The sequence below is a fragment of the Sturnira hondurensis genome, unplaced genomic scaffold (assembly GCF_014824575.4).
Source record: "Sturnira hondurensis isolate 20B ecotype Veracruz unplaced genomic scaffold, ASM1482457v3 Scaffold0001872, whole genome shotgun sequence".
In the NCBI taxonomy this organism is placed as follows: domain Eukaryota; kingdom Metazoa; phylum Chordata; class Mammalia; order Chiroptera; family Phyllostomidae; genus Sturnira; species Sturnira hondurensis.
In genome coordinates this window covers 1,790,086-1,803,374 of record NW_028074503.1, presented here as the reverse complement: position 1 = coordinate 1,803,374, position 13,289 = coordinate 1,790,086, and the positions used below count along the sequence as shown (strand labels likewise).

Sequence of the window (13,289 nt, the reverse complement as noted above, 5' to 3'; positions counted from 1 at the left end):
CTTCTATGCAGAAGTAAAAGGTTTGCTGAAATATATTGGTGACATACTTAGAATTTATAGGGATTACTATGGCTCCTGCAAAGCAGTAAAGTAGAAATTTTCCACCACTATATTGTCCTCATTTCCAATTAGTCATTGCAGCGTTGAGCAAAAGCCAAAAGCCTTGCTCACTAGGATGAGAAGCCTGCACATTGGTCCCCCTGGGGCTGTTAGGTGTAGGAGACAGGTCTTGTCCCAGTACACTTCTCCCCAGATATTTCCACAGGGTTCTTGGAGTCCTTGGAATAGTTGGTGTCTTTTTGTTCTCTGCAGACTGATTTTCAAGGATAGAGATCCAGAAAGTAATTCACAATTACTCTGTGAACTGTCATGTTTCCAGTTTACTTTAGGAATGATCATTTACAAAGAATTCAGCCAAAATTGAGCTCATTGAAAGCCACATAGGGGCCCCTTCCTTTTGGTTACAGGGTCATACAGACTTCTGTGTGCCTGGGCCCAGCAAGAAAAAGCCTCCTAGCCACTTTGGAAAATAGCCTGGCAGCGGGAAGAGACAAGTCTTGTGGTGGGGGAGGGCAGGCCAGGGTAGGATCACTACGTAGGTTGCATAAATGTCTAACCATTATGCTGTACACATGAAGTTAATATAATATTGAATGTCAACTGTAATTGAAAGTTTTTTTAATTGAAAAAATAAAATAGTCTGGCAGTTTTTCAAAAAGTTAAGCATGGAGCTACTGTATTATCCACAAGTAGGTGTATACCCCAGAAAAATGAAAATATATATTCATGTAATAACTTATATGCACATATTTATAGGAGCATTATTCATATTAATCAAAAGGTAGAGCCCTGGCTGTTGTGGCTTATTTGTTTGGAGTGTTATTCCTATAAACCAGAAGGTCACAGGTTTGGTCCCTAGTAGGGGCGTCTAAAGATGCAACCAAACAATATTTCTCTCTCCCATCGATGTTTCTCTCCCTCTCTCCTTCCCTTCCCCTGTCTCTAAAATCAATAAGCATGTCCTCAGGTGAGGATTTTTTTAAAAAGGTGGAAAAAACCCAGATGCTTATCAATGGATAAATGGTTAAATAAAATGTGGCAAGTCCATATCATGGAATATTATTCAGCGTTAGAAATGGAATGAAGTACCGATACATGCTACAACATGGATGAACCTGGAAAACATGCTAAGGGAAGGAAGCCAAGGAAGGAATGTAAGATCATATGATTCCACATATGTGAAATGTTAAGAATAGGCAAATCTGTAGGCAGTGAGAGAAAGTAGATTAGTGGTTGCCTAAAGCTAGGGAAGGAGGGTGACTGCAATGGTAGGAGTTTTCTTTTGGGGGTGATGAAAATGTCCTAAAATTGTACTTAAGGTTGAACAACTCTGAATATACCAAAAACCATGAATTGTACCTTTTAAATGGGTGAATTTTCTGGTATGTGAATCATGACTCATAAAGCTGTTTTTAGAAAAGCCTCCCTCAGGCATTTTCCCATTGCAGTAAGAGCTGGTTCAGCAGGTGAGGGGGTGCCAGCATGGGACTGGACACTGGAATGTACTTTAAGGCAGTGCTGCTTCAAGGGTGGTTTGTAGACCAACTTCCACTTCTTAGACTATCTGACTTAGCAGTCCCTGACAAGAGGAGGGGCTGCAGTTAGATATAAATGAACTTCATTTCCAAGCACACTATTTTGGTGAGGAGATTTTGTCTTTTTTTCATAGCAATACTGTCCTGGTGAGAGAAGCAGCATGCTTGCTTATGTTGTGAGACCAGCCCCTGATATCACCTTGGACTGATACTTTGTACTCAAAGCACAAAGTATCTGCTTCAGAGATCCTCTGCTTCAGAGATCCTCTAATCCTAAAACCTCATTTTACAGAGGAGGATGCCACTGGAGGAGAGAGGCAGGCTTGAGGTCATAAAGCTGATGGCAGGAACTCAAACTGACCAGTAGAATGTGTGCCTTTCAGCACTGGTTATAAGTCAAGTCAGGCTGAAAATCTCAGGGTAGAAATAATGAAGGTTTTCAACTAGGTAGAAATAACAAAGGTTTTAGTGTTTAATTAAGGACTCAGATCTAGAGAAATCTGTTCTTGATTTCCACTGAGCTTTTCAACCTTCGTTTTTTCATGGAAGTTAATGGGGTAGCTGGGTGTAGAGCTCTGTCCTATCATGGGCTTTGTTTTATGAAGGAGGCATTCAGAAGGGATTAAGGACTTCTCTCCCATCTTATGAAACCAGAGAAATAGGCATTTGTGCTGCCTGTCACTACCAGAACCAATAAGTAGAGACAAGGATTGAATCTTTATGGTTGCTTTATTCAGGTGCAGGTGATCTGGGAAGGCTATGTACCCTCAAAAACCACGTTAACATAGGGAGAAGGAAAGGGTAAGCAAGCAGTTTGGGAGAAGGTTAATCAGATAAGAGTTGCAGTCCTGCTGCAGTTTTCCTAGTATTTCTTCATCTGCTGGATCAGCAATTCTTTATCTGCATCACTGAGCCGCTGTGTTCCAGGAAGGGAACACAAAGGCTCAGATACCAATTCCACAGACCTCCTGAGCCACAAAAGTTGAATTGCTTGTGGACCTCCTGAAGTCACGTAGGTCATGCATTCTAGTTTCTGGAATAACAGCTTTCCACATGTATTAGTCACTTCAGCCTATCACCTATAACTGAAGAGTCTTGAGTTCCCCTATCATTTACAGTCTGAGGGAGGAGGAGTGTATAGGACCAGGCCAGCCAGGGCACAATTCGTTTGTCACTCTAGTACCTTCTAGCACTTTCTTTCCCACACCAAAAACCTTCCTACTAAACACCATTGTATCCCATCCAAGTCTGCCCTTTCCTAAATGCTCCCAAAATAACCTCTCCCTCTTCCCTCCACTTCATCAAAACAACCCTAGAAGATGGAGTTCAGTCAAATGTGAGTATGAATGCATTGAATCCTTTAGAATTTTCTCCTCACATTAACTGGATAGATCCAGTTAAATAATGTCAACCATTGTGGTAGTGGGTATATGAAGGATTTTATAATTCTCAGTAGTTAAATAATTTTCAAATAAAAGAAAAAGAATGTTTAAATAAAGAATTTTAGGAAGAAAAAATCAGTACTTTAATAGCTAGCTGCTGCTTATTGAATGCTTAATATATGCCAGGTGATCCTGTAAGTGTGAGATATTTGGCAGTACATCGGGTCCTCCAATAACATCATTCCATTCAATGCCATTTTGTTATAATATACATGAGATGGCATAGCAACTTAAGTCTTGTTTATATTAATTAGCCTGTGGTAAAATTGGTTGCATTATATGTCCTTTTGCTTAAAATTGCAGAACCTATTGATGATGTTAATTGAGGACTTGCCGTATTTCCCTATGCACTGCAAAGAATCCCTGTGGAATTGCATTTCCCTCTTTCCAAGTCTCTACATGTTAGGTAGCTGAGGTGGCCAATATAGGCCCTGGAGCCAAAAAGGTCTAATTAAAGGCTTTTATTCAGGGCAAGACACTGTGATCAGGCAGGCCGAGCCTGAGCAGACTGCAGCAGCAAGGGAAAGGGTAGAAGGGTTGTTAAGGGTAGAAGGGTGTGTAGCAGAAACCCCCCTGCGGAGGGTGGGTCACCCTTCTGACCTGCCCCAGGTGTCCTGGGTATAGGTGTTTGCAAGACAATGTCCTCTGCTCAGGGATGGCTGATTCTGCACCAGAAAGTCTGGGAGATTTATGGCCTTTGCCTCTGGGAAATACTAGAGGGAGGGGGGACGGGCAGTGAGGATTCAACCTGTTTCCAAAAGGGTGCCTGCAGCTATGCCTCAGTTGCTTCTGATAATAAAAATCTCAAGGTCAGGTATTTATCTAGTGACACATACCTTCTTTGTTCCAGCAAAGGTGGTGGCTTAGGTCCTCCATAACCCAGTATATTCTAACACTATATAGGTTTTATCATTCTTAACATTGCAGCCTCCTCCTCTCTCTGGCTCACCTCTCACCCTATTTCTTTATTCTCTTCAAGTCCTTGGTTCTCAACCCTGGCTGCACATTAGAATCCTCTTGGGAAGCTTTAAAAAATACTGGTCCTTGGGTCCCCTCCCCAGAAATTCTGACTCATTTGGTCTGGGGCAGCAGTGAGTCTAGGTGTCTGTAGTGTGTCTTAACAGTCTCCAGTGAGTCTAATGTACAGGCAGGGCTAAAAACCAAGGTGGTGGATAGTTCTAGATGTGGCAGCTTTCCTTAGAACTCTGGTCCTGGTGTGCCACCTCTGGACCCAAATCCAGCCATGCAGAACATGAGATTTGCTTCTTAGGAGCATGGACCAAGGGTAACTCCTCTCTTTTTAGTCAACCTGCTCTAAGCCGCTAACGCAAATGTGTTTCTTTATTGCTATAACTGTGCAGCGGCGAAAGCATGCACCATGACCATGTCAAACACTGGTGGGAACATGGCACAAAGGCTGTCTTAGCCTTCGAGTCAGCCAGGATGTCTCCCGGGGTCCTTCGCTTTGTTGCTATTTAAGAAATAGCAACAAATAGCTATTTAAGTTATTTTAAGAAATTATTAAAATTTCAGGCAAATTTTGACACTTGGTCATTTCATATGTCTATCAATGACTAGGTGAAATGGTTATTCATTAAAGTCCTAATTTTAATTATACATGCATACGTTTATTTTCTATGACTCCTTATTTAACAAACTCATCTTCCAAAAATAAAATCAATTTTCCTAAGGACAATTTGGGCAAATCACTAAGTACAGAACCAGGGGTGGGTAGAAAAAAACCAAAAAGCAACAATAAAAACACGTTGTAGATATCAATTAAACAGCATCATTAGTCCTATTGTAGAAGGATTTATCCTTTTTTCTTTTTCAAGAGGGCACTATATCTCCATGAGTTTATTTAAGCAACATCTTATCACATAGAGTACAGATCTTTAAATACTTAAGGGAGGAAAACCGTAAAATAAAATATTGTAAACACCTGGTGATTATTAGACATTATGAGGACATAAGTATGTATTTTAAATTATTTTTAAAAATTTTAAGTGTTTTTAAGTTGTCATTTTACTGGACAGAAGACTAAAATCCTAACTGCCCTGGTTCAATATTGAATATGTGGCAACCCCTCATTGAGAGAAGCGTTCTGCGTTATGACTTCTATAGATTAGCAAATGAATCTCCTCCCAGAATAGCTAGGGAAAAGCAGGCTACCTGATTAATATGGTGAATTTAAATTTTTTTCTACACCAAAAAAAAATTGGTGAAATTTGCATTGTTAAACAAATGACTTCTAAACCAGGACAAGAAAATTCTCTTTCCTGACGCCAAGAGCTAAGCAAGTAGCACTGTTCCCTCTTGGACCCCTCCCCCACATATAGCACCACAACACAGCAAAGTGGGTTGCTCTGCCCTGTTGAATACCTAAGACTCCACCCCTTACAATGCAACAGGTATGTGGAAAGAAAAAAATACGGCCCCAAAGGGAGCAGATCAAAGCTCCAAAAATAGAACTAAGCACTGAAGCAGTAGCCAATCTATCAAATATAGAGTTCAAAACACTGGTAATCAGGATGCTCACAGAAACAGTTGAGGATAGTCATGAAATACAGAAAGAAGTGAAGGCTATGCGAAGTAAAATTTAAAAAAATATACATGGAACCAACAATGAAGGGAAGGAAACCGGGACTCACATCAATGAATTGGACCAGGAGGAAGAAATAAACATTCAACCAGAACAGAATGAAGAAACAAGAATTCAAAAAAATGAGGAGAGGCTTAGGAAGCTCTGAGACAACTTTAAACATTCCAACATCCGAATCATAGGGGTGCCAGAAGGAGAAGAGGAAGAGCAAAAAAAAATGGAAAGCTTATTTGAAAACATAATAAAGGAGAATTCCCCCAATCTATCAAAAGAAATAGAGTTCTAGGCAGTCTAGGAAGCTCAGAGAGTCCCAAAGAAGTTGGACCCAAGGAAGCACACACCAAGGCACATCATAATTACATTTCCCAAAATGAAAGAGAAGGAGAGAATCTTAAAAGCAGAGAGAGAAAAGGAGGCAGTTTACCTACAAAGGAGTGCCCATAGGCTATCAGCTGATTTTTCAAAAGAAACCTTACAGGCAAGAAGGGGCTGGAAAGATGTATTCCAAGTCATGAAAGTCAAGGACTTATATCCAAGATTACTCTATCCAGCAAAGCTATCATTTAGAATGGAAGGGCAGACAAATTCTTCCCAGATAAGGTCAAGTTAAAGGAGTTCCTCATCACCAAGCCATTATTATATGAAATGTTAAAGAGACTAAAGAAGATGATAAAAAAATATGAATAAGGAAATGACAACAATCTCACAATGATCAACAACTGAACCTAAACAAAACAAAAACAAAAACAAACTAAGCAAACATCTAGAACAGGAACAGAATCGCAGAAATGGAGATCATATGGAGGGTTATCAGAGGGGAGGGACAGGGGGCTGGTGAATGGGAGGAAAGGTACAGGGAATAAGAAGCATAAGTGGTAGGTACAAAATAGACAGGGGGAGGTTAAAATAGTAAAGAAAATGGAGAAGCCAAAGAACTTGTATGTATAACCCATGGACATGAACTAAGTAAGAGTGGGGAATGCTGGTGGGAGGGGGACAGTGCAAGGTGGAGGGAAATAGAAGGGAGAAAAAAAATGGGTCAACTGTAATAGCATAATCAATAAGATATTTTTTTAAGAAAGAAAATTCTCTTTCCGTTTAGGCAGAAATTATTTTGTCTTCTTTTTTGGAAGTTGACTAAAAGGATAAATCAGATATTATATGTAGATAAATATAAAATACATGCTTTATTCTTTTCCCATCTATTATATATGAATAATTAAGAATTTATTTTATTTCTTTATTCTCTTCAACAAAATACAGTTTTTTCTCTCTGATCATAGTTGCAGTTCAACAATTTAAATAATCTTAGTTTGTAATTATGTTGAATTATTCTAACTTATAAAGTATTTATGCCCAAATATCTGCTGGAAGGTTATCTATCATTTAGATTCTCTGCATTTTTCCAGATTTTCCATTTTCACCCCTCTCTAACAGTAGTTTTCACCACCCAGCTGAATTCTGCCAAGTCTCTCTTTATCCTGTTCCTGATTAGGTCTGACTCTGGAAACATTGAAAAAGATAGGAATTGCTGCAATAAGATAGTGGCTTGTTGCATTAGTAGCCCCAGCAACTGAGAATTAACTAACATTTTTTTGCCTAAAAATCTACTAGTTTGATTTTCAGACCTGAAGATGATTTCTCCCGGGTCTACCAATTCAATGTATTGCCTCCATGGGTATCTTTACTGTGTGTCCTGGATGAATCCTTTCTTCAATGAGACTCAAGTCCTGGGAAGAAAGAGGACATATGATGTGCCCTGTCAGAGGCCATCAAGTAGCAGGAAGTTGTGTTATATAACCACATAGTTTTGCATATCAAAAGTTAGTGATCAGGTCTTCTCATTTTCAGTTCATGTGTTTCAGTTCTATTTGACAAGTATTTATTGACTGTCAGAGATAGAGGAACAATAACAGAGAGAGACTCACATATGATCAAGCAAGGAGCAGGCTGTCCAAGACGATTAGGGGCAGAACTGGAAAAACCTGTGACATCTTCGAGACTGAGACCCAAGTATTACCTTTTGCCTGGCATTTATTCAAAACACGATTTCGAAAGGCAGAGTTGACAGTTCTTCACTTCAAGGAGATTAAGAACTCTAAAGTCAAAAGACCAGCGCTGTTCCATTGACTTGAATTCATACATATGGAGAAATAGTAAAATACAGAGGTGCAAAGATTGCTTGGCATGTTGTTGAAGGCTTTGAACACTTGGCAGAAGAATTTGCCCTTAATTCAGTTGTCAGTGGAAAGCTAACAAAGAATATTAAGCAGAAATACTGTCATAATTAATGCTGGAAGTGTTCTTTAGAAAGATTAATATGACATCACTGTCAGATTAAGGAGGTGCAATTTGAGATGGTTATCAGCAAAGGCTGGGAGTTAACCAGTTAAGAGGTTATTGGGGTAGTCCAGGTGAGAGAGGAAAAAGCCTGGTAAAGCCAGGTGACACAGTTGGTACCATACTCTTGCCACCCTCTTATCTCCTGCTACTTACCATACCTATGCTTGCCTACCTATTGCTTTCAACTGCAAGCCCTCACATTGTTTTGACGGGGGGGCCTTCTCTACCTACTGGAGCCTTCTGAACCTGTGCTCAGGGCAGACCAAGAAGTGCCAAGGAGTTAACTTCCTCCAAGAACAGCCTTCAAGAAATGGCTAAAGGAAACAGCTACTTGGTTGGGGTAATTTTGAGCCATATTCAGCACTGCCTGCCAAAGTGTCCAGGAGTATTGAGTCCTAGTTGCCAACAACCACAAACTTGCTTGGTAACATATTATTTATTGATTTGCTACCCCTCCTGACTCACTTCATCACCCCCTTACTGGTGCTTCCTAGTATCATCTTCCAAATTGGCAACTTGCATTCACATACTGTACCAAAGCCCACTCTGAGAGAATGTAATATACCAAGCCTTTACTAGAGTTGAAAGAAGGGGTCTCCTATGTTTGCTGCAAGAGATACTGAGAAGAAAGAAGCCATAAGACTTGACAGTTTATTAGCTATGAGGGTCAGGGAAAGTGAGAGGGCAATGTCACCTACAGTTTTAACTAGGAAAATATAGGAGTCACTTATAGAAATATGGGAAATTAGGAGAAGCATTGAGTCTTTGTGAAGAGAAAAAGGTTTACTTTTGAGCATTTTGAGTTTAAAGTACTGAAACAACATTACAGTGAAGTTGACTGCTAGAACTTGGAAATTTGGATCTAGAGTTCAGGAGAAAGAAAAGAGTGAAGATTTCAGTTTAGTCATTGCATGGAGGTGGTTTGATGGTAGGTAAGACCTTCAGGAGTTGGGTATTAACCAGAAAAGCAGATGCAGGCCTAAGACACAACTTTTGGAAGTGAATAACCACATTCAGGGTTGTGTGAATAATGACAGGAACTGGGCAGGAAATGGAAAGCAGGATAGTGCCATAGGGGAAACGGAGGCAGCAGTGGGCAGGAAGTGGATCAGACTGGAAGGGCCCTGGGAGTGCTCAGTTTCAGCACTCTGGCAACTTCTGCCAACACCAATATTTTCAGTTTCGGTCTCAACGCAATCCACTTGAAGGAAAAGGTTTAGGGAAAAATAAGTTCCTATATCTGAGGGTTCTTGATATTAATTTGTTTACTAAGCACCTCATGAAATTCCAGTGCTTTGTAAGAATGTTTATTTTTTACAAGCATATAACCCAGGCTCTGCTGCTTTTTGACATTTGGCAAATTACTTAATTGTGCTGAGCCTCAATTTTATCATGTGTAAATAAAGAACCAGGTGCTGTCTATGGTCCTTCCTGGCATTAAGATTTTCTGATTCTATGAAGATTTTCTGATTCTAATAATTTTTCACAGACCATTTTTCTTGTACCCTAATTCTGTGTGGTCATGTGTGTGTGTACATGTGTGTTGTACATACATGGGCATACATACTTCACTTAAAACCTGCATGACAAGAGTACACTTTGGTGACTTGTTCATAAATAATTCAGAAACTTTAAAGCTATATTCAGTGTGAAGAGAATTCACATGTAATAAAAATGCCAAGTAAGAATGATATTTTCATGTAAATTCTTGTGACAAATTCTGCAGTCACTATGAATGAGCATAGTAGTAGATGCTGTTCTATTTAGACTTTGCACTGAATTTGTGTCACTCAAATGCATTTAATCACAAGGTATTTTTGAAGTATCTCAGTTTAGTCAGCTGTTCAGGTGTTACAGGAGTTAAACTTCTTTAAACTCAGTTTCCTGTTTATAAAATAAATGTGATAATAGGACCTCCTTTATGGTTTTGTGGACACAAATTTAGTATTCAATAAATGTTATCCATTATAAATGCTGTTAGGTTAACATTTCTCTTTTGCAGAGCTCCATATTTGCAGGTCTCAAAAAGATGACAGTAGGCAATAGGTAGTGTTTTGGTCTTAAGTTTAATTGGAAGGATCATTGAAAATTGTGATTTTCTTAGACTACTCATCAGTGATTGAATGGTGGGTGATACGCCTTCACCCTGTGGTCACAGTTTACAGTGATCATGATTGACTGGAACACTGTAGTTGGGGTGGGGCAGATAACTGCTTTCAGTATTCCTATTAGAGTAATGCCAGAGTCCTCTTTTTGTTACTAAATTTTATTTCACATAAACTTTATTCATATGCACATTCACACATATTCAACAGACAAGATTGCCCTCTCCTCCCACATCTCAAATAATGCATCTGTGAAACTTTTCTACTAGAAACAGAGTCTTTGTTGATGAAGCTGAGGACATGAAAACCATTTGTTTAAATGCATTATGTATTGAAGTATAATCAGCTTTACGTATTTTAACATTTTAAGTGTCTGTTTCAGTGTGGTGAGGCTGGGGCTGTGTGTACATATTATTGCAAAAGAATATATTTAGTTAATAGATCAGACTGGATATTGCCTTATCTAGACAAGACAGTGCCAGAAAACCACGTTCCTTCACTGGTAGACAGCTCTCGTAATAGAAAAGACAGTTCTCCAGTTAGAAATGAGCTGCAAATTAAAATTTTTGTGACATTATTAAAAAGCCTTTTCTATTTGCTTAATTGTTTGTTTTTTTAAATAAAGAATTACTCTGTCAGGCATAGGGGTTGTTTTCTATTTTTTTTTTAAAAAGTGTAATTCTCCACATTTTCTTCCTAAATTGACTCCGTTCTTGTTTAGTAAGAGGCACATCTGAGTAGGGTACTGTGTATCTGTTTCATTTAAGGTATTTGTATTGGTCTTGCCCATTTCTGTCAAGCCTCCCTCCCTTGCGAGGGTCTAACAACATGAGTCTTTTTGTTAGTGCCAACTTGACTAGCATTGATTTTAAATAACATATGTGCACTGCAAGATAGGGAAATGATAAATTTTTATTACTCATAATATGTGCAAACAAAGGTTATTTCCCCGACTTCTTGCTCTTTTCAACATTTTTGCATTGTACAAACCATGAGCCTCACAATTTTAAATCTTGTGCTTTACCTGTCACTGCTTACAGACACCAAGGACTTACTGTTGCGCTAACACAGAAGATTTGGAGACAGTTATTCACCATGTACACAGTCTGTACCCTTCGGCTCCTTTCCTGGCAGCAGGGGTTTCAATGGGAGGGTAAGGTTTTTCCTTTCTAAAATATCTGAGGGAAGTGGTCTTACTGACTGCTACAAAGACACTTAAAAATAAATGTTTTGTTATTTTTATCATATTCTACCACATGAGATTCAATGAATGAAGGATTTAATTCGGGTGAATTTTAATATTTTCCTCACCTTCTGGTCTCTGCAGTGAAAAGGACACAAGTATCTCCTTGGAGTATTGGGTATTTTATGAGCGTGAAGGCTTGTCTGAACCCCATGAAGTTTATTTCCATTATTCGGTAGCTTCCATGTTAACCTTTAGATTCCTTGATGTACTCCCAGCTGGCCCTGTACCTGTGTTCTCCTGGACCACTCAGGAAGCTGAATTTGTAGCATAACTTTTATCACTTCAATCTTAGAAGTAATCACTTCTCTCCATAGAAGTAATCATTGCTCTCTCTAACTGAAGAGACCTTTAAAAACTTTTTTTTCTGGTGGTGGTTTTGTTTGTTGGTTGGTTTGGTTTGGTTGTTGGGCAGACGGACCTACCCTGCAATGCTGTCCTAGAAACTGTAAATTTTGTTAGCTCCTTAGTCCAGCTGAAATTTTAACCACATGAATATTATTGTAAGTTGTGCTGCTTACAATTACATTGGGGGTTTTTTTTGGAACTCTTATACCATGTATATATTTAGGTTCATCTCTACTAGTAGTGTTTATATTTTTTGTTGTAGTGATACTTAATAAAATCCAAACTTTTTATTATCTGGAACTTCAGATTCCCTATACCATTGTCCAAAAATATTCTTTAAAATCAACGCAAGATATAAAATATTTTTTCTTAATTTTATAATTGAATTAATTGTCAATTTTCAGATAATCTTAAGAGCATATTTATTTGAAAATGAACAGCTTTTACGAATGATAGACTCTAAAAAATAGGCTTTAAACACCTTTTTAGATTCTGATAAACATAAACTAACGAGAAAAGAATACGTTTCTTACATTAGTATGGAAGGTCTGACTTGACCTACTAAAGGGAGAAATCTGAATCAATACAGAAAGCCTAGGCAGAATCTCTGAATGGTGCTTAATGGACAGAATTTTGCTTTTGTTTCCTTTGTCCCATAATGCAAACCTAAAAGGACAGGGTGCCAGCTGAACTTTTTTCCCTTAATCTTATAAATTCTTGACTTTTTTAAGGCCAGACCTTACATAAACAGGCCCAGATTCTCTATTCAGAAGCTCCTGGGAAATGCCTATTCATGTCACATTGAATCCTTGGTGCCCAAAGGCAGAACTTGACCATTAGCTTTTGCAGCTGGTTGAATATTAATGTCTTGTAAATTGTTCAAAGGAAGCACCCTTTGTAGTTGCCTAGCACTGAGACACGTTCCCAAGTCAGTTTACCACTTGGGGATGTGTTTTATACAGCGTGACACATTTTTTCTTTTGGAGTGCACCAGACAAAAGCATCTGTCCAAAATCTTTATGCCCAGTGCCCGCCCTCCCCAACCCTTAGACTGGGGTAATCCTCAAGCCTGTGATGCCGGGAGTCAAGTAGGAGCTTTGAACCAGAACTGAGTCTAACCAAGGAGCTAAGGCTGCTATAGACCCAGACTGATTCTAGTCTCTCAATAAATTGGTAAATTCACAGTAAGTAACTCTACAACTCTTTAAAAAACAAATATTCAATGTCATTATCATACCTGAACAAAACTAACAATAATTCCTAAATATTATCAAATATTTAGTCACTGTCACATTTACTCAGTTGTCAGTTGGTTGGTTGGTTGGGTAACTTGTAGAGTTGGGAGCCAGATAAAATCCATACATTGGGGTTGATATGCCTTTTAAGTCTCTTAATTAATGGATTCTCTATCTATCTCACTCTCTCCCTCTTTTTATCTTTTTTGAGGGGTGAATAAATGGAGTCATTTTTCCGTTTAATAACATGATGCTTTTGGGGGTAACATCTTGACATTATTTTGCTCCTGAGTAATAACCAAGAAGTTCTCTAGCCACTACTTGGCCATAGCTACTCCTGGTACTACTTTTGATGGCTTTCCTTCCACCCTTTCCA

General features: G+C 38.8%; 1 protein-coding gene across 1 annotated transcript in view; it reads left to right on the top strand.

Moving 5' to 3' along the window:
- The window catches only part of ABHD3 (abhydrolase domain containing 3, phospholipase), a 41,098-nt gene that overhangs the window by 21,002 nt on the left and 6,807 nt on the right, over positions 1–13,289 (top strand). Inside the window, exon 5 of the mRNA XM_037031793.1 lies at positions 11,128–11,240. Within this exon, the coding sequence (XP_036887688.1) occupies positions 11,128–11,240 (113 nt within the window). The remainder of the gene's footprint in view (positions 1–11,127; positions 11,241–13,289) is intronic.